The sequence below is a fragment of the Echiichthys vipera genome (genome assembly GCF_963691815.1).
Source record: "Echiichthys vipera genome assembly, chromosome: 2".
NCBI lineage: Eukaryota > Metazoa > Chordata > Actinopteri > Perciformes > Trachinidae > Echiichthys > Echiichthys vipera.
Genome location: NC_139827.1, coordinates 17,216,086 through 17,243,989, shown reverse-complemented (window position 1 = coordinate 17,243,989; position 27,904 = coordinate 17,216,086). Strand labels below are relative to the sequence as shown.

Genomic DNA, 27,904 nt, shown 5'->3' with positions numbered 1-27,904 from the left:
GTATCGTAAAATAGTAGACTATCGGGGTTATGTTCAATCAGAGCATATTGTCGGCTTCAGTGAATATGATCAAACAAATGTTGCCGACTGGAACCTTAAATGTTACACAATGTCCAAACTTCACGTGAATTGGGGTTGTACTTAGAATAGATATTCAGGGTTTCACCTCTTTAAGATAATTTTCCAAAACTTCCAGGACATTTGACATGACAGACAATGTGTTCTTGAAAGGACACATTTCACTTTACTAGTATAACAAAGTTACATTGATGGTTCGGGCAACTCTCGCCATAGCTATCTTCTCTCTCTCTTTCCTGTCTTGCCTGATACATTACAAAATAAATAAATAAATTATTATGTCTTTCTTTAAAACAGCAGCCTACACAGCCAGATCGCACAACATAACAGCCTATTCAAAATAGGCATGACAGGAAGGTACCCTGTATCTACAGTTTGTAAATCCCTCTCCCACACTAACCAGGACTTGGGCTCTCCAAAGTGGAGGTAGTTGATGCTGTACAGGTCCATATCTTCAGTGTGCCAGGAGAAGGTGGTCTTCCACATGCCAAAGTACAGATATGGAGTGTTAACCCCCTGGATGGATACGCCACAATCCTCCTCAATAACATCCAAGACAGAGTTTAGGTGGCCAATGTTCCACTCTTCCACATCCTACGAGATTGGAAAAAAACAGGATCGGGGTTGAAAACTGGATAGAAGCCTTAGTAGTCCATTTTATTTAATCCTTTGAAGTAGACTTAGTTTTGCTTTTTCGGTCAATGTATTCTTTGTGTCCCCACATTAGATTTGGTATCTTAAAATAATAATAATCATATCAACAATCTACCTTACAACCACACTGCAAGATTCAGGTGAAATAAGTTTTTTGAAAAGTCCACCAAACCCAAATAAAAGCACTGAACCTGTGGATATATGGAGACTCAATAACAGGTGATGAAAACAAACACACATGTATGAGTATAGGGGAATATAAACAAAGAAAAAGACTGAAAAAGAGTCATCTACCTCATCATAGAGGCTGCCACTGACATCAGCCCCATATATGGGTGAGACAAAAGTGAGGTTCTTCCAGTATTTCCTCTCAAGATCTTCATAATTCAGGTAGCGAGGTGTGCAGTACCTGTGAAGTAGAATCGCATTACATTGGATAACGTGAAACCATACGACCTTACAATGAAAGCCGTAACATGTAATCAGCAAAATTTTATATTTATAGCAAATATCACTCAAATCATCGTGCGACAGCATGTATGGATGTGCGTTCCTGGAGGAGCGGAGTACCTGTGCAACCTGATTGGGCTGCAGGTACCGCCTAATGCTACCAGTGGTGACAGACACTAGCAGAACACAAAACCACATGTAAAACTATTTCCTTTTGTCTTGCTTTTGTCTCTCCATTCTGTCACTTTCATTTCTACCAAAGCAGTTGAAATTGATTCACAATCACTTGTGCTTCCTTAAATGGACAGACTGAAGTTTTACTCACTTGGTGTTATACTGGTATCATTAAGTGTTCCCTTCATTTTTTGGATGAGTGTATATATTTGCTTCTGCCATTTCGGAAAAAAAAAACTATCCAGGATGGTAAATCAACGTCAAACATACACACGTATATAGATGAAACCGTGAACAATGAAATAACTTCATAATACTCACATGTCACTGTTCGCTAATCGCCTGAACTCCTGCACGCTAAGAGGCTTCTTCTGGATGTTGTATTGAGTGAAGAGCCCTGATTGGCCAGCCATCATCTGCTGAATGGGAGCATCAATCATCAGATTGTCTATGTCGTCATAGGTTCGACGGGGCTTCCAGCCTTTAGGAGGAATCACCTGAGGGACAAACGGAAGAAGAAATGATTGCAGTTGAAAATGCAACAGGATTAGAATTACCTAGTATAAATAGATCACTCTGATCAGCATTTTATAATTCTGAATCAGCAGTAGCTAACCCACTGTTTTCTAGGAGTGGGTGATATGACCTATACTATATAATAAGTATATCACTGTATTTTTTTGCCATGATGGTATTATATCACGAATGAATGATGCGAAATACAACTGAACATATCTTAGAGCTGAAGTCAGTAACTTTCTATTAAAAATAGGTTCTTGTTTTCTTATTTGCTGAAATTGTCACTATATCCTAATGGCACTATGAGACAGATGATCTGTGAAAAAGTCATGTCCCTCTGCTTTGAGCTGCTGATCCCTGTGTACTGCTATATCATCTGCTATATCATCTGCTATATCAACCTTGTGGACATAATTAAGTAATTCATTTACAGATCTAAAACATAAAACAAAACTTTTTTTGGGAAGTTGAAAACACTTCCTACCTTAGCCAGGCCTGCACGGTGTGCACCCTGAGACTCCATATAAACCAGGTACTGGTTGAAGTCCATGAACTCCTCCATGGTGGGCCTGAAGGTCATAATCTTGCAGGTGGGGTTTGCAGGGGTGTACACCTCTGCTCCCGCCATCCTGCCGCTCACAAGATATAACCTGGGGAGAAAAAAAAACACGGAAATAAAACTATCAATGGGATATTGGCTAGAGTAAAAATACACGGATTACTTTCTTGTTTGTGGGGAGAAACATGGCTTTTGGTTGCCAAAACTGAAAATATGGTTGCCATTTCAGTCACCTTATATTTTGAGTAGGCCCATTAAGATACTATGTAGTTATTAATAAATCAGCTTAGTAATGAAAATAAGACGTAGCAGAATAAAAGCTGTATTACAGTAAGCAAAAAATAATAATCTATAAAACAGATATTCCTGTGTGTATGCAGCTGTGTCTGGTTCTGACTGTAACGGAAATATTGAAATAAAACTAGCAAATATGAAAAAATATTTTGGGGTGCACATTTTGCTGTCCCAATTATTTATATGTTAAAAAGTTTTTGTCACTGGAATTTGCAACCAAAGGCCAAGCATTGGTTGCAAATTTCTCAAAATGGTTGCCAATGGCAACCAGGCAACTGTTGATGTTGAGCACTGGTCTATTCTGAAAAGGCAAAAGGGTAAAAGCTTCACAGCTAAACAGAAAATGGTGGAAACTAGAGTATTTTTTTTGTAAAATATCATCTATTCAGAAAGTGCTGAATAGCTTTTGTGGATACTGTTGTAGTAATAGAAAATGTCACTGTCCAGATGGAAAAATATCTGAAAAGTAATTAATTTAAGTTGTTTACACTGTCATGTATTTTAAACTTGATGGTGATTAATTCATCCAGTATGTTCATATTACCCTTATGATCTTCTTTTGATTTTGGCACTTTGATCATTTCTATTGATTGGAGTAGCCTGTTTTGGTGATTGCCAATTATAACTGGTTGGTGAGTGTATTTGGAGTGTAGCAATTCAAAGCCAGGTTGATAAATAAATAAATAAATACCTGTTGAAAAAAATAGGTGTACTATTTGTATGCATTTAACACTTGGCGCATCTACACCATTTTTTTATTACTGTATTTCTAATTAGCTAAATTCACCTTATATTTTTGCACCCGTTGCAGTCATACATTGATTAATGTATTGAATCCTATTATTACACTTTCAAACTAGTATTAAGTGTTACTCAATTTATAGGAAGGTGTATTTGTTTAGGTTTTCCTTGTCTATACCTTAGTAAAAATGCAATAGACCATAACAAAATGTGAACTACCAGATTGAATATAACCGGTTGTGATTTACAGGTCCAGGAGACAGTTGGTATGTGTGTTGGTTCACCACTAGATGGAGGTAGAGATTCAACAAATGTGGATTTGGTCCTTTGATCCTTCCTGATGCCAACAACCCTTTTCAGATTTGTGTCCCATTCACCCATCCCACTCCCAACTCTGACTTAACTGTGTGCATTCAGACAAAGGATCACATTCGCCCAAAAGATGCCATGGCGATTTTCAACACTAATTTTTTCGTAACGCTGCATCACTGCAAATCATATTATAATGGCGCGCCACGCAATTATGTAACAGGCAATTGCAAGCTGAAACAAGTTTAAAAATAATAAATAAATCAGCAACAGTGTTTAGACACAATGTGTTTACAGGCATGCTCTTTGTTCAAAAACAAAACATGTAAAACTTGGATAACCTTGATAGGGCATATTCGGCCTATTATTAATTAAATAAAACCTGTTGACCCCCTGGAACAAATACACTTCGACTGAATCGTGGTTTCCCTTTTAATCCAAACATGAACGTCTGCAGCTTGACTGAGCTTTGTTGTCTTCCAGCCCAGCTAACTAAGCTAACTAGCCTACGTTTTGTTATGATGCAAAGTAATGGCTGAACAACTAGCGCAGCTCAGCTAACTTATAGATGTTAGACTCATTGGGCACTCTTTGACTTGCATGTGATAATCACTACAGGGGACCTGACTCGTAAAGCATTTAGCGATATTAGTTGGGACAGGAAAGCATAGCTAGCTGTTAAGCTAACCTAGCTGCAACATTAGCAAGCTAACTTATTAATGCACAAGTCAATGGGGTTTAAATGCCCCTCGCAAGGTGGCTGCAGACAGGCCTGGAGCTAGCGTTAACTACTTCGCTCTGTGACTTTGTGTATTAAACATTATTCAGTATGATATGTGTATAATGTGTACATAATGTGTCGATAAACTACATCTATAGCAATAGACAGACGAACAATGACAAAGCACACAGTGCGAGATGCCAACTTATTTGCTTGGCACCGCTAACGGTTAGCTGTTGATAGCTGATTCTGCAAAGGAGTCACGAATGCACACCGCTTCTTGACGATACACTGGCTCTCAAGGCAACTACCATGCACACGTTTTTCACCGGTGTATCACAAATAGGTTGCATAAAAATAATAATATTTTACCTTGATTTAGAAAGACGGAGCCGTGTTGTTGTGTAGCCCCTTCCTTGCTCGTCCAGCTGATTCACATGACAGCGGCTCCGGCTGCTGCTGCTTTGAGATTAGAGACGAGCCTTCCAGAACGCCTCTACTCCGGCTCAACGGTGCGTGCTCGTGCTAAAAGGCACGTCCGTGATGCGCGCTGAGACCGTACACGCACTGCGAGATCTGCAACTCAGCGGGAGCGCAGTGGACGAGCTGGACCGCAGCCAGTTGTTAGTAGAAAGTGCACCTGCATCTACAGCATTAAACACTTTTAATGCACATTTCATATGTTTTATGTATTTGTCTAGACGCTTTTATTTTATTTTACAGGCTCTTTGAAATAGATATATTTGGAAGTTCATTGTGTATTTGATCTAACACAAATCTATACATAAGTGTTATTTACAGCAACATGAATATTGAGTGACAAAAGCTAGAACGAGAACTATATATAAGAAACTTGCTTTGTCTTCTTAGCTCTAGCTCATCAGGAAAACCACAATGACTTTAAGATGTATTTCAATGATTTAGGTAAAACCAAGCAAAAATAATTCATTGTTAAATTGTGTTATACAGTTTGAGAAATACCATATCAGCTGTAAAGATGCAAATTCAAAACTCTTAGGCCTTAGGACACGTTGCCATATCATAGTAGAAAAAGCACACGTGCTATTGTTAATAATGGCTCTAATGGTTATTTTATGTGTCCAGTAAGTCAACGTGAACAATACCAGAGACCCTGAAACTGAAGCAATTAAATTAAGCCATTATTAATTTGTTTTTGTTTTTGTTTTTTCACCTGTGCTTCCCCTTCCGTGACATTTCATAAGTCATATTGGTCAAGTCAAACTTGACATCATAAATTGACACAATTGTACTCTTCTAATTAATTAACAATATATAACATATATATTATATTGTATGTGTAGGTAGAAAGTGTATGACAGAAACAGCATGGCTTATTATTGTTGTGGTCATAAAGTCTATAATAAACATGCATCAAAGGTTTTTTTTATGTAAAGTCATTTTCGTGCTCTCAGTTGTTGTTAATTAAGTATATCTACATACAGTTTGGAAAGAAATATCTAAAAGACCTCTCCAGTGGACTGTTTGATTGTCTGTTCTGTGCATTAAGTCCTCTGTCCACACGACATGCTCCTCAGCAAAGGCAAGTCTTGCCTTTTTATTATTTCTGCTGATGAGAGGTTTAGTCGATGCAGAGTGGACTTTTAGTCCAAATTGTCTTAAATGACGAGACAATGTGTGCAGAGACAGATCCTTGCCCTGTTCAGCACTGAACTGGTGAACAACTCCAGCTGCATTGTCGCAGCGATTCCCCATTGAGAGTCTTCACATAATCCTGTCCTCTCGTGAACTTGTTTTACGTGAACGGTCGGCCTTTTTGAGGGACTTAAATGACTCTGTGCCCATGTAAAGTATCAATATTCTTGAAATCACAGACTTGGACTGCCCAACCTCTCTCTGAGAGGGTCATCCCTTTGGCCTTCATCTGGACAACCTGGTGTTGCAGGGTTTCAATCACTTTAGAGTGGCTTGCCATCTTGCAAAGTAACTAGGAGAGCTGTCAGATAAACAGGGTGTGTCCAACAATTTAGTTAACTGTCACCAGGTTATTTTTTCACAAAATAAAGGTTTTTGTTGAAATGCCTTGGTTATTTAAAAAGAAACATGCTAGTACAGCAGTAGTATAGCCACCTCGGATATTCTATCAGATTCTGACCTATAACAAATAACAGTATTTCTGAATATTGTATGTGTGTATAGATATAGCATACCATAAATCAATAGAATACAGCAGCGGAGTATACAAATTATAAGACAGAAACATAGCATGGCTTATTATTGTAGTGGTCATACTCATGCCTGTAAACATGAATAGTTAGCACTACCATAGGTATAGACATGTTTGTAAAAAATCCGGTTGTGTTTATGTGTACAATATAAAATGTAGTGATTTATGTCGGTGTAGGTGTATGGCTGAAGGAGTGGCACTAGTGGATGCAGCGACACTCCTGTGGGGGTCGCTAATGATTCTCTGCAAACATGGCTGCTCAAGATGAACTCAGTAAGTTTCTTTCTGCGCTATGGGTGATTCATATCTCTTAAAATGTCGTATTCGAGCCTCTGAAAACGTATTGAACAGACAGGTCTGCTTAATTCTTACGATTGGGATTTTTTGTTCGAGTAGAAAAAGCTTCCTTCAGTGAAAAACTGGTGCAGGAACGACAGCTAGCTCCTCAGCTATATTGCTAGCTAGAATGCTAACGTCAGGAGGCCGTTTGCCCAGTCATGGTCAAAATGAAACTATCACGTAGACTATAAATATGTGTCCATTAATCAAACTTTTAGGGTGTAGGTTTACAACTTGAATGTGAAGATATTTTAGGATGAACTGCGCAGAGTGTCAGTGGTTGTGTAAAGCCAGTGGCGATCAAATTAAATTAAATGCGTTGCTAGTGTGTCAGTTGTTGCAGCTAATAGCTGGTTGTTGAACCATGCTCAAAGGAAGAAGGCAGGGCTGGGTGATGGTTTTACCAACTCAGCAGCAGCTGACAGGATGAGTTTTTTAAACCAAACGGGCTCTGTCTGTTTTTAGTTCACTGTTTTAACTTTGTGTAGCCGTTTTTTTTCTCCATCTGCTTGAAGGTCGCACAGAGTAGTTTTGCTTGTGCCTGCTTCATACACCCAGTGGGTTGTACTTTTCAATAAAAATATGTTGCATAAAAAGAAAGCTGATGGTTTGTAATAATAAACTGTATTTATAGTGCATATAGCAGAAGAACAAACAATTAAATAGTTAAAAAAAAATAAAGGAACTGAAGTGACGAGCAAACAAAATTATTGAACAAATCATACAATAAAACACAGAAATAGAATAAAATGCCATAAAGGAATACAATGTCTTAAAAATGGTGGGCTTAGGTGTTTAAGACATGGTGTGGGATGTGTTCTTCAATATTTGAATAGAAAGCTGCTGACAAATTAGGAAAGGTATTTATTTACACTGATTCCATTGGAACCATTGGGGGTATGACGAATACCACCCAGTAAATGAGACAAAGAGTTGATCAAGGGGTTAAATGTGTTTTTTTTTCTTCATTTTGACAGATCAACTGGAACGTGTGTTCCTTCGCCTGGGTCATGCTGAAACAGATGAACAGTTACAGGACATTATCTCCAAGTTCCTGCCCCCTGTGCTCCTCAAACTCTCCAGTGTTCAGGAGGGTGTGCGAAAGAAAGTAAGATGGGTGTTTATCTATATCTGTGACTAAAGAGATTACAATTGCCCATGAGTCTATGCTGTAATAGCATAACACTTCATAAAAATGTGATTAAATGTCAGCCTTAATCCCTGTCCCTTAAACCCAGTGAGTGTTGATCTGTGCATTTGTTTATTAAACCGCAGAATGACTTAATGTGCCACCTCTGCTAGGTAATGGAGCTGTTGGTCCATTTGAACAAAAGGATAAAAAGCAGACCCAAGATTCAACTACCAGTAGAAACTTTACTGGTACAGTACCAAGATCCTGCAGCTGCCTCCTTTGTGACGGTATGAATACAATTTTACAATCGGAAACCAATAAGATTTTCATTTTTGTTTAAGTAATGATGTGTAACATGAGACACAAATGGTGATTGTTTCATCTATGTATTTTGTAGAATTTCACCATCATCTACATCAAAATGGGCTACCCACGTCTGGAGGTGGGAAAACAGTGCGAGCTCGCCCCCACCCTTCTCACTGCCATGGAAGGCAAGCCACAGCCGCAGCAGGACAGGTGAGGGGACACAAAAGGGCTGTTCATACAGATAATCTGCAACAGCGCCGGAACACCAGATTTGGGTCATACACAGACCAAGCAAACGCAGGGTAACGTCGCCCCAGTTGTGATTTCGAGCAGATCTGACCCACAAGTTGCTAACTTTACACATTACAGTAGCACAACTGTAGGTAGAGAGAAGGACAGAGACAGACTCCTATCTGTCCCTCAGTCCATCTCTGTGCCTTTCACACAGACGGCAGGAGGTAATAAATGCACAGCAGCTCTGCAATGAAAGGGGCACTCACACACCTTAGGGTGCACAGGCATATTTACTATTATCACGCAATGCTGGATGAAAAACATGCATGATTTATAGATAGACTGGAGTTTTTGCATGAATAAAGTGAAACTCAGTCACTACCTCAGTCTCCTTCATATGGGACTGTCCCTGCCCTCTCTTTGTTGTTGTATGATTTTGCTCTCTTTCTTCGCTTAGCCTGATGCACCTGCTGATCCCTACGCTTTACTATATGAAGTATCCTGCAGACACTTCCAAGATTGCTTCTCCATTTAACCTAACTGAGAGGCCAAAGACAGTACAGCTGCTGCTGGAGTTCATGTTGGATGTTTTACTGATGCCATATGGGTGAGTTTATGCGTCTGCGCTTTGGGTATTGTGTGGTTTTAGAGGTCTGAGTGGACCGAATCTAAGCATTTGAACAAGAATGTTGACTTGTTCTTTCTCTGGCCTCTCTAGGTTTGTGCTGAATGAATCCCCGACTCGCCCTGCTCCCTCCTCCTCCCAGGGAAGTTCTGCAGAAGGGACAGTGGCTGCAGGTGGCCAGGGTCTCCCCCAGCCTCCCCCAGGGATGAGTGTATATGCTGCCAAGAGGGTGATTGGAGAAGCCCAGTGGAGCGCTGAGCAGCTAGAGCAGGTAAAATAACTGAGCGGCAGAGGGAGTTGTGTCTATATTTTGGCAGTTTGATCCAGATCTACATTCCTTCATCTTGCATTTGGTTTTTACAGTGTAAACTGGGCATAGTGAAGTTCATGGAGGCAAAGCAGGTCCCAGAGGTGGAGACAGTGGTGCATCTGGTGGTAGCATCAAGTGACACCAGACACAGTGTGGCCACTGCAGCTGATCTGGAACTGAAGAGCAAACAGAGGTAGGTGAACGAGTTTGAATCATATTTGTTTCACATGTGCATTACAGATTGAGTCACCAACTCAGTAATCTTTCCCCTCTCAGTAAGTTATGCAATGAATGATCAAAGTATTAGGTGTACCCATTTTGATAGGACGGCTTTGACCGGGTCGTCTTCCATTCGAGAGATCAGCGGTTCTATCCCCGGTCCGCATGTTGAAGTGTCCTTGGGCAAGACACTGAACCCTGAATTACTCCCCGTGCTGCGCATGGGTGTGTGAATGGTTAGATTAGATGGTATGTAGATGTCCACTATCATCAGTGTGAATGTCTGTGTGTATGGGTGAATGTGACAAGTAGTGTCAAAGCGCCTTGAGTAGTCAGAAGACTAGAAAGGCTCTATATAAGTACAAGTCCATTTATCATTGTACTTCAAATTCACAAGATAAAATCTCTGCTCTCTAAATGATTGATTCTCTGCCAATAATATTTTCTTCAGTCTCATTTTAACAGATTAACAGGGTGGAATCTATATCCATCAGAAAGAAATGCAAATAGCACAAACTTTTATTCATGTCATTGGTTGTGTACTTGTTATCTTCCAGCATCATCGATTGGAACAATCCTCTCATCATCAACAAGATGTACAAGGTGTATCTGGGTGATGTTCCTCTAAAAACAAAGGTTTGTAAACTCACATTTAATGTCGATTAACCTGTGAGTTAATAAAAAGATATTAAGCATATAATACTGTCTTGTATGCGGCTAGGGAGGCAATGTGAAGCAAGAGTTGAAACATGAGCCAGTAAGCACAAGAGTCAAACTGAAGATACTACCACATCTTCTACGTTCACGCCTTGCAGCAGAGTGCTTTCCAGCTAACATCCAGGTATGTTTTTTAACTTGTGGGCACACTTGTGTATTCTGTGTATTCTAGGAAATGCTTCAGTGCGTGGTTCAATTTTTCCTTTCTGTTCCTTTGCTCTGTAGGTTGTGTATGATGGACTGTTTGGAGCCAACACCAACAACAAACTTCTATCTCTCACCTTACAGTTTGTTCATCACATCTGCATGGTGTAAGAAAAGTGTACCATTTTCTAGATACATCCAGTTTCTTTTCACAAAAGTTTTTTTTGCATTTGAACAACAATATTTGGATTTTATGTTTTTCAGATGTCCTGACACTAATAAACCTTTGGGACTAATGCTGCTCAATGGTCTCACCAAACTCATCAATGAATACAAGGAGGTAAAACTAAAAATGACAACACACTTTTTAAACTGCAACGTCTCCGCTTACTGTTCCATTTGAAATGTACCTACTAAACCACATTTGTCATGGCAGGATCCTAAGTTACTATGTGTTGCCTACTCTGCTGTTGGAAAGCTGTCAAGGTAACATGAAATAACATTTTTACTCAAAGATTTCCAGCTTGGTGAGGGATTTTGAAATTAAAAAACTACTCTACATTTTCTTCTACTCTAGCCGCATGCCACAACTGTTCACAAAGGATATTGCACTTGTACAGCAGTTTTTTGAGTCCATGTGCAAGGTAGGTGAAAGATCTCTCAAAAATCTGTCATTAAATACAATGAAAACACAGCAGCATACAACAATAAGTTTCTTTTCTTAGCCTCTATTCTAAAAAGAACACAATACTGTATCTGATATTAATATTTCCAAAATTCTTCATCTTTAGGAGGAGGCTGATGTCCGTCTTGCCATTCAGGAAGCTTTGTGTATGATGGTTGGAGCTTATGCCAACCTACAGGGGGCACTGCTTAACTTAATGGAGGCGCTGGTGGCAGCATACATTGGAAAGGTGAGTCTACATGGGCAAAATAGATCCTTTTATTTAGAAGGAAACAAAACACTAATATCGACTAGTTTAGTACAGTAAGTTGTCAAGACGCATCTCAAGAACTCTTCATTATTATTCTTTATGTGGCAGCCGGAGGTGCAAGTTCGCCAAGTGGCCATGAAGTTTGCCAGCACAGTGTTTGCTCCTGATCACGTGCCATCAAGATACCTGCTGCTACTGGCAGCTGGAGACCCGTAAGTCCAAAAATACAGAAAAATTACCCCTAATATCCATCTTACTTGCAAAACTTTTTTTTATTGTTTACCATTTGGTTTTTATCTTGTTCTATGTTGCTGCTGAATTGCACTGAAAGTTGCCAAACGCAATTTTGTTGTATGCATACAATGACAATAAAGTCATTTCTGTCAGCATTTTAGTGAGTCTTGAAAGCTCTTACTATATCATGTACACAAGTACACATGTACTATATCATGGGGTACAAATCAGTTGGGCTTTAAATGCTAAAAATTAAGGTGGTAATGATTTACTTTCCTTAGCAGGGCAAAGGATAAAATAAGCTTTTTTTTTCATGTGTTAGGAGGGAGGAGGTTTCTGGGGAGGCCCAGAAGGTGCTGAGAGCTTTTCCTACCAAGAGCTCTGAGAAGGAGGGCCCAAAGCCAATGCCCTCCTTTCCTGACATGGTGGCCTACATCCAGGAGAAGGTTAGGCCCTTTGCTTAATTTTCATTTTCTTGGAATGGAATACAAATTAAATGATGAATCTCCTTTCTTTTTATGCCTCAAGGCATAATGTTTTCGGGATGTCCGTCGCATTCCTGTGAACGCGATTTCTCAGGAACCCCATGAAGGGATTTTCTTCTAAATGTCCACTTGGACACAAGGCTGACCTGATTATATTTTGGAGGTCAAGGTTACTGTTACTTCACAAAAAGCATTTTTGACCGTAACTCAAGAATACCTATACTAATTATGACAACATTTCACACAAATGTCTAATAGGATAAATGATGAAGTGATGACACTTCAGTCATTTCAACTAGCTCAGGAACAGAAGGGGAGACATTTGGTTGCACCTTTCATTAAATTCCTTCAATTTAACTGGTTGGTGGAGACGTACAACCGCAAGGCAGTAATTCTAGTTTATCTTGTCATTATCAGGCGGCACAAAGGATGAAAACTCCAGCTAAGTACATTGTCGGAACCTCAACTATTCCTTTCAACCCATCTGCATTTGGAGAGGTAATTATAATTGGTGATTGGCCTGTGACATTATGACGTTGGATGAATAAATAGTTTTGCTTTTCTGCACCTAACTTTTCACTGTCTTCCCAGATTGTGCTCTACCTGAGGATGTGTTTAGCCCACAGCGCCGGGGTCACGCCCATGTCCACACGTCTGGCAGACATGCAAGATGATGCACCAGCGATCGGACGCTACGTCCACACACTGCTGTCGTCTGAGTGTCAGTCAAAGGGTTCTGAGGCAGACCCTGTTCACGTTTACATGGATCTGATACAGCTGCTGCTGTCTGCTGTAGGAGGTGAGAGAAGTTAAATGGATCTTTCCTCAGGGCCACTATATCATTATACTGTATTAAAATCCCTCAGTTGGAATCTTCAGTTAAGTTCAATGGCGTGTTACAGAAAGTGTTGGTTTTCTTATTTATTACCAGCTACACCAGTGAAGCTTGTATTGGTTTTCACCATTTTTTGTATGTCTGTCTGCAGACAGATTTTGCAAGATACAGTCAGAAAATGGGAGTCATCAGCAAGGGTGCCAGAAGTAGGGGACTAGAAAATAGGGAAGGGGGTCATTGGCCCACCACCTTACACCCTGCCCCAATTTGATGTTGCACCTGGTGTGATCCCATATCCAGATGGTCTTTAGTTGAACCTATTAGAATTCATGTATTTTGTTATGTTGTTTATATATGCTTGATAAACCATATATCTGTGTGGTATTGTAAATAAAAAAGAAACACAATAATTGTCATAATAATCATGGTTGGAAACTCTATTCTCTACTCTCTACTCATGTATTATTTATTACATTTTCATTATTAATCTCAACAGGAATCACAGTTATGTACTGTCTACTGGAGGTGGTGTCTGTCTGCCCAGAGAAACTGGCTTTGAGGTTTATTGATAAAATTGACTGGATTAAAGTGAGTATTTCATGTATTTATTTGTTTATAAATGAAGGATGGAGGCCAGTCTACATTGAGATTTATTGTGCTCTAATTCATTAGTGAGACAAATATCAGGACCACTAAACGTCCAATCACTTAGCTGTCCCATGATATTGTATCATGAGCTTAATTCACATTTCTCCACTACCAGTGTATTCAGCTGTAATAACAGATGTTTTTTTCTCCAGAGTCTGATGAACACAAATAAGGAGGACATGAGGGAACTCGCAGCCCAGCTGTATGCTGTGGTGGTTTCCACCATGACTGGCAACGAGCTGCAGACGGCTGTGCACAACCTGCTCAAAATCACCAAAGACAACCACGTATGTCTACTTGGAGCCCTTGAACGTTTTATGTTAATATATTTTTAAGTGTGCAGTTTTACCTTGTGTAAATGTTAATTGCTACTGTTTAACTACAGAGTCCTGAGACTCAGCATGGTGCCATCTTGGCTCTTGGCTACATGGTGGGAAGGTACATGAGCAAAAAGAAAGCTGTCACCTCAGGGGACACGCATGACATGGGGCAGCAAATGAGTATCACCTCTCAAGGAGATGATGAACTTGTTGCCATGGCTACCAAGACAATTGGTATGTTATTATTTTTGCAACAATATCCTGTAGTTTTGGCTTCATGTATTGACTATAGCAGGGGTTAGAGTACAATAAACTGATGTTAAAATGCCATTTATTTGCCTTGATTGTGATGAGATGTAAATTAGATTGCTTTTTATCTCCTCCCTCTAGTAAAAAAATATTTGCCATTTAAACTTTTATATGAACAAAAATTAAAAGAAAACAAGTGATTACTGTCTATATGGGTTTATCCACTCAGTCCGGCTTCACCAACGTGTGTGTGTGTATTCATCCAGGTTCCTTCCTGGACAGCAGTAGTGTGCTGCTTGCTGTCGCAGCGTGTATAGCTCTGGGAGAAATTGGCCGTAATGGCGCCCTGCTGATCCCTGCGGATGGGGTGGGCTTCACCAAACTGTCAACTGTGGAAAACCTGCTGGCTCGCATCCCCTCTGGCAAGGAGAGCACAAAGGTAACCAGAAACTAAACAACAGGAAGTGGCAGCTGTGATATTTTGTTAGTGTTGACAAGTATGCACTTGTGTGTTAATAAGGTGTCAGATCTTCAGCTTAAAGATTTGTGACTCATGTATTTTATCTTAATAATCTTGTTTATATCTGTCCGTCTGTTCATGTACGTGATCAGATGAAGGAGCGATCAATCCAGACCTTGGGTTACTTACCTGTGGGAGATGGAGACTTTCCTCACCAGAAGAAGGTGCTGCAGGGTCTCATGGATTCTGTGGAGGTATGAAACATACACTCACTTACAGTACCAGTAATAATAGTAAAGCAGGGATTTAATATTTTCTCCTTTTTTCTTACTCAAGGCCAAACAGGTGGAGCTGCAGTTTGCAGTTGGAGAGGCAATAACCAGTGTTGCAATAGGCACCAGCTCTGGAGCTGCCAGAGACCCATGGACCTGCACTGAGGAGCAATACAGCCCTCCACACAGTAAGTACTTTAGGTTGTATTATTGAGTTTTACTATGCTGGTCCAGTCTGTAGAAACATCTATTACATGACATATTTCCCTGTTAGATTTTTTTGGGGGAAGTTTTTACTTATCCGAATCAACGGTCTAAAGCCAGAGGGTGTCGTATGCTGTACAGATTGTAAAGCCCTTTGGCAGGGCTTGACATTGCGCTTGTTTCACGCATATTTGCGACTAAATATAGATGTGTGTGAACTGCAAAATGTATGTAGGAGCATGTGTGTGAATAACCTCATATAGGGTGTAGGGCTGTGACTTTTGCATAAAAATCATATTCGAGGTTCGTTTGTTTATTAACGTTAATATTTGAATATATTCATATATTTATTAATAATATTTTGACCATTAAATATCTTCAGTAAGACCTACTGTATACAGTGCATCCGGAAAGTATTCACAGCGTTTCACTTTTTCCACATTTTATTACGTTACAGCCTTATTCCAAATTGTTATTAAATTAATCTCTGTCCTCAAAATTCTACACATAATGCCCCATTATGACCACGTGAAAAAAGTTTTCTTGAGAGTTTTGAAAATGTATTAAAATTTAAAAACAAAGAAATCATATTTACATAAGTATTCACAGCCTTTGCTTAATACTTTGTAGAACCACCTTTGGCAGCCTCAAGTCTTTTTGAATATGATGCCACAAGCTTGGCACACCTCTCTTTAGGCAGTTTTGCCCATTCTTCTTTGCAGTACCTCTCAAGCTCTATCAGGTTGGATAGGAGACGTCTGTGCACAGCCATTTTCAGATCTCTCCAGAGATGTTCAATCAGATTCAAGTCTGGGCTCTGGCTGGGCCACTCCAGGACATTCACAGAGTGGTCCTGAAGCCACTCCTTTGAGATCTTGGCTGTGTGCTTGGGGTCGTTGTCCTGCTGAAAAATGAGCCGTCGCCCTAGTCTGAGGTCAAGAGCACTCTGGAGCAGGTTTTCATCCAGGATGTCTCTGTACATTGCTGCATTCATCTTTCCATCTATCCTTACTAGTCTGCCAGTTCCTGCTGCTGATAAACATCCCCATAGCATGATGCTGCCACCACCATGCTTGACTGTAGGGATGGTATTGGCCTCGTGATGAGCAGTGCCTGGTTTCCTCCAAACATGACGCCTGGCATTCACACCAAAGAGTTCAATCTTTGTCTCATCAGACCAGATCCTTTTGTTTCTCATGGTCTGAGAGTCCTTCAGGTGCCTTTTGGCAAATTCCAGACGGGCTGCCTTGTGCCTTTTTACTAAGGAGTGGCTTTCGCCTGGCCACTCTGCCATACAGGCCTGATTGGTGGATTGCTGCAGAAATGGTTGTCCTTCTGCAAGGTTCTCCTCTCTCCACAGAGGAACGCTGGAGCTCTGACAGAGTGACCATCGGGTTCTTGGTCACTTCCCTGACCAACGCTCTTCTCCCCCGATTGCTCAATTTAGACGGCCGACCAGTTCTAGGAAGAGTCCTGTTGGTTTCAAACTTCTTCCATTTACGAATGATGGAGGCCACTGTGCTCATTGGGACATTTAAGGCAGCAGATATTTTTCTGTATCCTTCCCCAGATTTGTACCTCAAGACAATTTTGTCTCTCAGGTCTACAGACAATTCCTTTGACTTCATGCTTGGTGTTTGCGCTCTGACATGCAGTCAACTGTGGGACCTTATATAGACAGGTGTGTGCCTTTCCAAATCATGTCCAATCAACTGGATTTACCCCAGGTGGACTCCATTTAAGCTGTAGAAACATCTCAAGGATGATCAGTGGAAACAGGATGCACCTGAGCTCAATTTTGAGCGTCATGGTATAGGCTGTGAATACTTACGTAAATGTGATTTCTTTTTTTAATTTTAATACATTTTCAAAACTCAAGAAAACTTTTTTCACGTGGTCATAATGGGGCATTATGTGTACAATTTTGAGGACAGAGATTAATTTAATACAATTTGGAATAAGGTTGTAACGTAATACAATGTGGAAAAAGTGAAACGCTTTCCGGATGCACTGTATTTGTATCAAAATTAAGTTGTATAGGTTCTTCTGTCCACCAGAGGGCAGTGTATCAATGTCAGTAGGCAAGCAATGATGTTTTTTTATACTGTATGAGAAAAACATAGCCAATCTGATTGATGTGGTTGGCAAGTATGTATTAAGGTTGACTTTGCAATGTTTGTCAGACCGTCTCTTGCATAATGACAGGAGTTGTCACAGTGAAATCAATGATGATGAAAGAAGCTCTATATTGCAAGTAATCAGATATGTGGAAAATGTATTTTGCCTGAGCATACAATTACCTACAATATAGAAATATTTATTTTCCCCTCTCATTTACACTTTTTTTCTGTACCTGTTAGATGTGAAAAATAATGATGTGGTTCCTTGGGTCCTCAAGTCCATCCTGTCCAAGTATATACCCAGCCAGAACCCCCATGTCCGACAGGCAGCCTGCATATGGCTGCTTTCCCTGGTCAAGAAACTCAGCCAACACAAAGAAATTACGGTGGGTGTATTGTCCAAGTATATATCTTTGAACCTAAAAAGAAACAGGGTCTCAGTTCTAAGGAGGAACTCTGATAACCATGAGTAATCACTTAGTAGTAATAATCACTTAACGTGGAGTTAAGATCTTAACACACATTCACTGTGATTTTCATTGAAAAGGTTTGATCTTAAAAGAATAATACAGCCCCATGTTTAGGCTTATTATTATTATTGAATGATTATTAACTGTCCTCCATCAATAAATAGTTTTGGAACACTTTTCTTGAGGTTTTTTTTCACATTTGTCACAAATGCTCATAATTAATAATGACCTTTAGATGTAGTAAAAAACACTTTTGTTCCCTCATTAGAAAGAGTCATCCATGCTAGAGGGCTATGTTTGTTTTGCAGCAAATAATTCTGCGGTGGATTTATGTTTGTAGTATGCAAAAAAAAATCCAGACTTGGCGTGCATGTGTAACATCCCACTCGTTTGTAATACAAATCATTTTGTTTTACTCCTACAGTCCCATTTGAAGGAGATTCAGGTGGCGTTCATCTCTGTTCTCTCAGATCCTGATGGTAAGGAGATACGTCTGTCTAACCTGACCTGTTGGATTGATCTGTTCATGACTTAACACCAGTTAGTCATTTTTGAATGTACCTTTGCAACATTCACACCTTCATAATTATTCATCAATCACCCTCTTTTTCCATCTAGATTTGAGTCAGGATGTCGCGTCCAAAGGCCTGGGCCTCGTCTATGAGATGGGAGGAGAGGCTGACCAGCAGGAACTGGTGTCCACCCTGGTGGAAACACTCATGACTGGAAAAAGGTGAGTGGTTGGTTAAGTAAAGGAGCAAGGAATGAAACAAGAAGAAGAATCACAGGAGGTTGTTGTTTCCTTTCTGCAGGGGAGAAGAAATATGGTCAAGACAGTTTCAGTACATGAAGATATTAATTCATTCTTGTTTATTTTTTACAGAGTGAAACATGCTGTTTCAGAAGACACAGAGGTGTTTCAAGGAGAAGGTTTAGGAAAGACACCTGATGGGTAAGCTACATACCACCACTATTGGAGATGTTTTATTTTCCAAATGTAAAATGTGTGAGCTTTGTGTGCAAATTGACCTTCCTCCCCCTCTGGTATTGATGGCTCCTTGCAGTCACGGCCTGACTACATACAAGGAACTCTGCTCACTGGCCAGCGACCTGAATCAACCGGATCTTGTCTACAAGTTCATGAACCTGGCCAATCATCATGCCATGTGGAACTCTCGCAAGGTATCATGCTCATGCATCATCCTCATCCTCTTTCCCATGAACCACATGGGACCCTTTTTTCCCTCAATGGGGTTGTCTCACCCTTCCTTCCACGTGACCTTTCCTCCTTTCAGGGAGCAGCTTTTGGTTTCCACATGATTGCAGCCAAGGCCGGCGAGCAGCTGGCTCCATTCCTGCCCCAGATTGTGCCCCGCCTGTATCGCTACCAGTTTGACCCCAACCTGAGCATTCGTCAGGCCATGACCAGCATCTGGGACGCCTTGGTCACTGATAAGACCCTGGTAGGTGTTTAGTCTGCTGCAGCTTTCACATGCACAACAATACCTACAAACTAATGGACTTAGACATATATGTCTAGTTTTATCATTATAAGTAATGTGAACATGTGGGTTTGTTCTGATGTGATTCAGGTGGATAAGTATCTTAAGGAGATTCTGCAAGATGTTCTTTCCAACTTGACCAGTAACACCTGGAGAGTGCGTGAGTCCAGGTATAATAACAACACACACACTAAACATCAAACTCATAAAAAGTAAGATTAGTTCTAATCTACTTTTCTGCTTTCATTGATTTGATAGCTGTTTTTTAGTTGTCCTAAATACATACTTACTTATTTCCAAGAAAAATTAGTGTGTTGAAATAGATGACACAATTTTCGTACAGGAAGCTGGTCTTCAACAACATACATAAAAGTCTGGGGCCGAACCAATATGTGATTTCTAAGACGATTGGAATTTTAGCTGGAAATCTATCTGGAATTTTTGAGCCGTAATTAAAATGGACATTTTCTATGTGTATTTTGCACTGATTTGCCGATGCAAAGGTACTCAGATGGCTTCTTTCCTAAACAAATGACTTTATTAAAGAATACTTAACATTATTATACATTATATTATATATATATATATATATATATATATATATATATATATACATACACACACACACACCATGTATTACATTGTCAGCAGATTCTAGAAATGAAATTAAAAAAAGCTTAATAAACATCATGTTCAGTATCAGTCAACTGCTTAACATTTCAATAGATATAAATAGTTATAAGACACTATTTAAAAATCATCCCAATCATCGATTTCTGCATTATATGTTCTGTAAATAAGGTTTTATATATCATAACGTTGTATATCAGAAATCATAGACCCTGATACTGATAAATACAGACATGTCTTTGATAGGACAATATTGGCTGATAATATCATCTGACAGATAATGTGGGCTGGCCGATATATCTGTCTGGCTCTAGTAAAGTCCCAGCTATACTGTCACAAATCACTGACCTCAGGATCCCTGTAAAGGCCTGATTGTAACTATTGTAATTCTAGTTACCATTGAGACCATTGCGATTATGGTTATCTAACTATTGAATACATTCTTCTTTTACACTCATTGCAACTGGTTGTCAGATAAAAGATATCCACTAGAAGCCAACGCTGTCAATAAAAGTAAATTGATTTTCCCTCCAGCTGCTTGGCCCTGAATGATTTGATTCGTGGCCGCCAAGCTGATGACCTCATTGATCACCTGGCAGAAATGTGGGAGACACTGTTCAGAGTCCTTGATGACATCAAGGTGAGCAGAAAAATTATCCCAATCGCTGTTGATTTAATACAGCAAGAGCATCAGATGGAACTTGTTAATGCAAAAAAATATTGGATTGATACAGTAGATGATGAATCATATAAGGCTGTTGCATTGCATTATTTTATAACATGATTCTAATCTTGCATTTCAGGAGTCTGTGAGGAAAGCTGCCGACCTAACACTGAAGACACTTAGTAAAGTAAAGTTGTTTGAGTTGTCAAAATATTGGCCTGCTTTGCGTATCTTTGTAGTTGTTTGGGTGTACACATGCATGTACAAGTGTTCGTCTCACTCTCTGTCCAGGTGTGTACTCGTATGTGTGAGTCTACAGGCTCTGCAGCCCAGAGAACTGTGGCAGTACTGTTACCCACCCTGCTGGAAAAAGGCATCGTCAGCAATGTCTCAGAGGTCCGCTCGCTAAGGTAACATCTCCCTCCGTGAATGTGGTCTTGTTTTTCCTGTGTCAGACATTGAACCTCTTATTCAGGGGTGCCATATTCCAGTCCTGGAGGGCCACTGTCCTGCATGATTTAGGTTTCTCCCTGGTCTAACGCACCTGATTCTAAGGATTTTCAAGCCTGTGAAGGGCTTCAGCTGCTTGATAACAAGCACATCATTAGAATCAGGTTTGTTGGAGCAGGGAAAAACCTAAAACATGCAGGACAGTGGCCCTCCAGGAGCAGAATTGAGTACCCCTGCTCTTATTCATCAAATCACCAAGGAAACAAGAGTTTTCTAACATGTCATGATGTTGAGCAGTATAGCTCTTTGGTATTTCAGTCATCACATCACCAGGTTGTAATGTTGTTCCATAGCATTGTCTGCCTCATTCTCTCTGAACCAGTCTGTTATTTTCCGTGCCAGTATCCAGACCCTGGTGAAGGTTAGTAAGACGGCCGGTGCCAGGCTAAAGCCTCATGCTTCCCGATTGATCCCAGCCCTGCTGGAGGCCCTTAGCACCCTGGAGCCTCAGGTCCTCAACTACCTCAGTCTCAGAGCCACAGAACAAGAGAAGGTACCCTCATTCGTCGACTGCATTTTCCCCCAAAGTCTGGTAACCAAAGCCTGAAAGTTTTATAACAGGTTGGACACCACGTCCTCATGAGTTTTCTTCTTTCTGCCTCTCTAGAGTGCCATGGACGCTGCCAGACTGAGTGCAGCAAAGTCATCTCCAATGATGGAGACCGTTAACATGGTATGAAAAAAGCATCATAATTAGTTTGTTCAGCCTCAGTTAATAATTTCTTTGACCCAGTTTTAACTTTCACTGGTGAGGTTTCTACTTAACAAAACATGACAAAAGCCAATAAGATCTGGTTTGTAAGGATCCGTCTTGTGTATGTCTTTGCACAGTGTCTTCAGCACCTCGATGTTTCTGTTCTGGGGGAGCTGGTTCCCAGGCTCTGTGAGCTGCTCAAGAGTGGAGTAGGCTTGGGCACCAAGGTAGACACACACTGTTGTAGTCAGTCATTTTTAAATTGTCTGTAAATAATGCTTTGATGGTATTTTATATCCACCTGTTTAGATACAGTGTATCGACTCAGCCTGTTTATGGTTACCTGTTGTTTTTTTCACCACAGGGTGGCTGTGCTAGTGTGATTGTTTCACTCACAGTGCAGTGCCCCCAGGACCTCACCCCATACTCAGGTAAAGCACAGTTATGCTCATCTGTTGCTGTCATGTGTTTACCGTTTGGTGCACGTGAACTAATGACAAAAATCTTGTATTGACTCCAGGTAAACTGATGAGTGCCCTGTTGAATGGTATCCATGACAGAAGCACTGTAGTACAGAAAGCATTTGCCTTTGCTTTGGGACACCTAGTAAGGGTAAGGAGTCAGACTTATTATATTATTTACAATAGGTTTTTCTCTGTAACTCAGTAACCATGGGCTTGTTTTTACCATCAGACGGCAAAAGACAGCAGTGTAGAGAAACTACTCCTGAAGCTCAACAGCTGGTACTTGGATAAAGAAGGTAAATTTGCAGGAAGCCTACAATTTTCCCTCGAAATATAATGGTGTGTGTGCATTTAGTAAAACAATAACTTTGCACTCTTCTACTCTATTTTCTCAACTGTCCCTCTCACTCCCAGAGCCAGTGTACAAGTCATCATGTGCATTGACCATGCACGCAATCAGCCACTACAGTCCTGATGTGCTGAAGGGCCATGCAGGAGTGGGTCTTCCGCTGGCCTTCCTAGGTATGCATCAGGCACCAGGTCAAGATGAGGAGAAAGGAGAGAGCCATGATGCCACGCTGTGGGCTGAGGTGTGGCAGGAGAATGTCCCAGGTGAGAGACATTCATAAGCCAATTTCACACGTGCTGCAACCCTGAACTCTTATCTAGACATTACTCGAACGCAAATGTCCAAATCAGTTGGATCGGACATTAAACAGTCTTTCCCCTCACAGCTCTCAAAGTCTATATAATGTCCGATTGAACACACTTATGAATAGAGCAGGTTATTTTCTGGAGAATGATGATGATGACGTTTCTGTCTGGTGCGAAACCAGCAGAAAAAAAAATTAGAGGGTGAAGAAGGGTCATTCAGGCAATGAAGCTCTTTGGTAAGGGCTGCTCCAAAATAATCAGAAAAATTCAAGGACCGGCAAGCGACTGTTGTTTATGCCCAGATAATAAACCAGCTCTGTGACCGCTTCACAAATCCTGCCTCCTGCACTGAAAAAGAAAAAAAATACTTGGATATTGGTATACACTAAAAACACATTGTCACTGCAATATCAGCTTTAAACTTGTTCTTTTATTCCAGGAAGCTTTGGAGGCATCAGACTCTACATGACAGAACTGATCGTTATCACGCAGAAGGCACTGCAGTCCCAGTCCTGGAAGATGAAGGCTCAGGGCGCAGCTGCCATGGCAACTGTTGCGAAGGAACAGACAGGCTCATTAGTGGCACCACACCTTGGCATGGTGCTAACGGCTTTAATGCAGGGATTATCTGGACGCACATGGGCTGGCAAGGTAAGAGCTAATAATACTATAGCAGAACAAAACAAGTAAGAAAGATTTTTGGTTTTATATACACTGGAGATCAAAATTAGTACAAAACAAGGTGTATTAATACTTTTTCTTTTTGTTTCAGGAGGAGCTGTTGAAAGCCATTGGATCAGTAGTTTCCAGATGCAGGTTAGTTTTTTTCCTATTAATACTAGTTGGGTTTTTTTTGAAGGACAACATTCATCTACTGTTTGTTTTTTTAATATATACTTGATTGCTTCCATTATTCCTCTGGCTTTTAGCACAGAGCTGAAGAAGCCTTGTTCAGGCCAACCCACCATCTCTGAGGTGTTGGAGGTAGTGTTCAAGGAATGTCGTAAGGAGAGTCTAGTGCACAAAATGGCTGCTCTGCGTTGTGCTGGAGACGTTCTTCAAAGCAGCCAGGAGGACCGCTTCAGCACCATGGCTGAGATCCTTTTCCCTCTGATCAAGAAGGTTAAATCACATCCTCTCATCTGATGTTGCCTGTTTGATATTATAGAGCCATAATGGAAGACATCACTGCATTTTAAGAAGCATGTTTAACTATGTTCAATCCATCTTCCTGATTCCCAACAGAACTGCCCAGAGAGCGGCGGTGCCTCCCCGAGGTCACTGGATGATGATGATGACAGAGATGTGAAGGCGAAAGAGCTGCAGACAGACGCTCTGCTCTGCGCTTTTGAGACTCTTGGAAAAGCTTGGCCTAGAAACCCACAGACTCAGGGTAAGTTACAGAGATGACTGGACCACGGCTTGGATTTTGATTTGATATATTTGATTAATTACAATACAGTACACAAACGTGCATTCAGTACTCGTGTTCCAATCACATGCCCTGCTAAAAAAAGAGACTGTACATGCCACACACATTTTACCGGCAACTGGTGGACATGTCGGCATTGTTGCCATGATTATGACTTATTACAATCTCGCCATTGTCACTCTTATTACACAGGAATATTCCTGTTCTAGCGCTTTCCGCTAAAGATTATCTAAAAAAAAATGGTGGTTCTTTAAACGTTTTTCTCTGTTCATGTGACCAACCTCTTATTTGAAGACACTGCAGCAAGATTTAAGATCTACAAGAATATAAGCTGCATTATACCACTCCAATACCAAGCCAATATGTCTTGATTTCAAGAGACTACATTGTCAGGGGCTGAAAACTGTTATGATGTAGTTATATAATGTTCTTAACATTGTGTCTGTCTGTAGCTCATTTCCAGTTGGAGGTGTGCAGGCTAATGTGTGAGAAGCTCAAGCTGAGCACCTGGAAAGTCCAGCTTGGCGTTCTACAGTCCATGAAAGCATACTTTAAGGGGTAAGGACCAAACAAAAACGTTTTCTTATCATTTGTTCTTTGAAATGGACCCTGTATTAAAAGTATGCTCACAATAACCCTTTCTAATTAAAGTTTTCTGACTATATAGTACTTGCGCTGTTTTTTTCTGTAGGTTATTGCTGCTTGAAAAGGGAAGTGAAGACTTCAATGCATTGTCACAGATACTCACAGAGACCTGTGCTGCTCTCACTTATCCTTTAGGTAAGGCCCTCACAATTTCAGTATATTCTGAAAAAATAGTACACACCTGCATTTCACCATGTTTGTATTGTTTGTCTATCCAGAAAACAAAAGTTACTCCTCTGTGAGGACAGAGGCCTTGTCAGTTGTGGATCTGATTGTAAAGAGAACTGGAGGTAAGTATTTACTGCTACTAAGGGTGTCGCATCACTCCTCAACTGCAATTGACTGAGTTCAGTTTGAATGTGAGCAAATGAAAACATGAGCCAAAGTATTCTTCAGGGGTAGGGTTTCTTTTCTGGTTATTGAATGTACAATACATTCATACAACAAAGTAAACTTGAAAAAATTATGTATTTTTCACACTGTGTTGTCACTAAATGTCAGAGTGCAAAGGATTTCATGTAGCCAGCCTGCCTGTTCTTACTTTAGGAATTTGTGTTTCCTTGACAACGTGCATATACATAAATGAACACACATTCTGTATATTGATAAGTATATAATGTGGTAGTTAATTTAATATATTAACATAATCTAGTATAAGGCGGTATATTTTAATACAGTAAAGGATACGAGGCATAGGGCTGAAACTAATAATTATTTTCATTATCGTTTAATGTGCTGATTTCTTTCCTAGATAAATGTTTTGGTCTATAAAATCTGCGAAAATAGTGAAAAATATGTACCCAGTTTCTCAAAGATGATGTCTTTAAATGTTTTGTCATCCCAATATCAACAGATATTCTGTTTAATGCAAAATCAGGAAATCTGCATATTTGAGAGGCTGAAAACTGAATTTTCTGCCATTTTTACATAAAAAATTCCGTTAATAATTAATCGATTGTCAAATCGTATCATCATCATCAAGGTGTCGTGGATGAAATATCCTTGTACCTGTGTGTTGCTAACAGAGAGCGAACAGTGGGACTGTGTGTCTGTGAAGAGCCGGGAGCAGCTGCAGCGTTCCCTGTCAACGCTGCAGACAGACAGTAGACCTGACCTGAAGGATAAGGCCCAGGAGCTGCGCAGACACATCCAGAGCCAACCCTGAGTGCACACACACACACGCACACACACGCACACACACACACACACACACACACACACACACACACACACACACACACACACACACAGACACACACACACACACACACACACACACACACACACACACACACACACACACAACAAAGTAGAGCATTAACTCCTTTGTCCTTCTTTATCAGTAAAACAAAATACATCACACTCCTCTGTCTGACATCTTTGATGCAGTTATCTTCTCATGGCATTTCCTATCCATATCACCTGTAAGCTTTGAAGCTGGCTCCACTCAAGCTGACTGACTGATTCACATGCGGCTGACGAAGCTTTGAGAGGCTGCGGTGACACAACTTGCTCTGAGCAGTGAAGGGCAAGGCTATTATTGTAACGTGTCAAGTTTTATTTGGTTCATTTAAATGGACAGTAACATTATTATAAATGCTATATAAACCAATGTGTTGGGTTTGTGGATGTTGTATATCTATAGCCCCAAAATGGGGACTTTTACTACTGTTGTGGGTTTGCCTACTCATTTAGTATCACAACAACGCAGAACGTAGACTAGTCGGCTCTCGTTCAAAGTTGCACTCTTCAGGGGCGTGGACACTTCCTCACTGTAATACCACTGCGGCTGAGCAGTGGTGAAAGAGCTGAGACTTTGGAGATGTCTCTCTCTCTCTGTCTCCTGTAAATTATGTTTTTTCTCCTGTTCGTAAGGTGATAAGAAAGACGACAGCCAATTTTGTGAAGTCTTGAGAACATAAAAAGGAAAACCTGATGTTAAGTTGAAATTGATGCTATAGTTGTTTGAATTTGTCCCTGATAAAATAAAACTACCGTGACAATTTGGACAAGTGTGACTTTCTTTTGTCTTAATGATGGTTATGCATTTAAGTTTGAGTAAACTTCTTAGAGGCTGAAGAAGCTGTAATTAAAAAATGTATTCACATATTAAGAGCCCAGGAGTACTAGCTATGTACAAACAGAAATGAAATGGTAATTGAAATGTAACTCTAAAAGGATAAACTTAAATGTGTAACAGTCAGAACAATGTCAATGTTTCTAGTGAGGTTCATTTAAGAGCCAATCAAATGTTATGCAATTTTTATAATTTCTACAACACCTAGCTGAACATTTTTGATCATGTGAAATAAAGTAAAGCAAACAATACACCATAAGAAGATGTGTACATTCCAAAGGAGGAATGTTTACACACCCTCAAAAATATAAATCTGACAACTTGCTTTTGAGGTTTGTGGTATATAGTATATGGGTTCAACCATAGCCTGTAATAATATTGCATATTTTAAGAGTATTAGAGCTGGGCAATATATCACTTAATTTCTTACATGAGACCAGGTATCATTACAGTAAAGTGATGTCATTTTTTTAACTTACCAGAATGTTCTATTATTTGCCTTTACCCACCTACTCATTCACATTACTGATGATTTTTTTAAATAAAGAATCTCATTTGGTTAAAGCACCAATAGCCAACCCTACAATATTATCACAATATCAAAAAATAATGTGATATTTGATTTTCTCCATAATGCCAAGGCTCAGTTTTTAATGACTATCAACTTGG

The 27,904-nt window shown here is 40.1% G+C and overlaps 2 protein-coding genes across 6 annotated transcripts in view; one reads left to right on the top strand and one right to left on the bottom strand.

Moving 5' to 3' along the window:
• The window catches only part of kdm4c (lysine (K)-specific demethylase 4C), a 30,726-nt gene extending 25,733 nt beyond the window's left edge, over positions 1-4,993 (bottom strand). For all 4 annotated transcript variants that reach the window (XM_083926099.1, XM_083926101.1, XM_083926100.1 and 1 more), the window contains exons 1-5: positions 4,872-4,993; positions 2,360-2,525; positions 1,678-1,853; positions 1,027-1,141; positions 479-672 (exon numbers count right to left, since the gene is read on the bottom strand). In XM_083926099.1, the coding sequence (XP_083782225.1) occupies positions 479-672; positions 1,027-1,141; positions 1,678-1,853; positions 2,360-2,503 (629 nt within the window). In that variant the 5' untranslated portion in view covers positions 2,504-2,525; positions 4,872-4,993. The remainder of the gene's footprint in view (positions 1-478; positions 673-1,026; positions 1,142-1,677; positions 1,854-2,359; positions 2,526-4,871) is intronic.
• Positions 4,994-6,956: 1,963 nt separating this feature from the next.
• On the top strand, positions 6,957-27,151 carry ecpas (Ecm29 proteasome adaptor and scaffold; the record flags this gene model as incomplete). Of its 2 annotated transcripts, none has more annotated exons than XM_083921672.1 (49): positions 6,957-6,978; positions 8,022-8,152; positions 8,347-8,463; positions 8,574-8,692; positions 9,174-9,323; positions 9,435-9,612; positions 9,705-9,844; positions 10,428-10,506; positions 10,592-10,711; positions 10,813-10,898; positions 10,996-11,071; positions 11,168-11,217; positions 11,309-11,375; positions 11,523-11,645; positions 11,775-11,878; positions 12,223-12,346; positions 12,803-12,883; positions 12,977-13,184; positions 13,717-13,808; positions 14,021-14,155; positions 14,254-14,422; positions 14,704-14,876; positions 15,050-15,151; positions 15,234-15,357; positions 17,734-17,879; positions 18,388-18,442; positions 18,582-18,696; positions 18,847-18,915; positions 19,028-19,145; positions 19,259-19,426; positions 19,556-19,635; positions 20,630-20,735; positions 20,899-20,946; positions 21,051-21,169; positions 21,612-21,762; positions 21,877-21,942; positions 22,110-22,190; positions 22,328-22,394; positions 22,484-22,575; positions 22,657-22,723; positions 22,842-23,039; positions 23,521-23,732; positions 23,854-23,897; positions 24,011-24,203; positions 24,327-24,474; positions 24,966-25,071; positions 25,205-25,293; positions 25,377-25,448; positions 26,184-27,151. In XM_083921672.1, the coding sequence occupies 49 exons, from the start codon at positions 6,957-6,959 to the stop codon at positions 26,321-26,323; spliced, it is 5,520 nt and encodes a 1,839-aa protein (XP_083777798.1). In that variant the 3' UTR covers positions 26,324-27,151. The 2 variants fall into 2 exon arrangements, with proteins under 2 accessions (XP_083777798.1, XP_083777797.1); XM_083921671.1 differs by having other exon boundaries at positions 22,101-22,190.
• Positions 27,152-27,904: the final 753 nt, after the last annotated feature.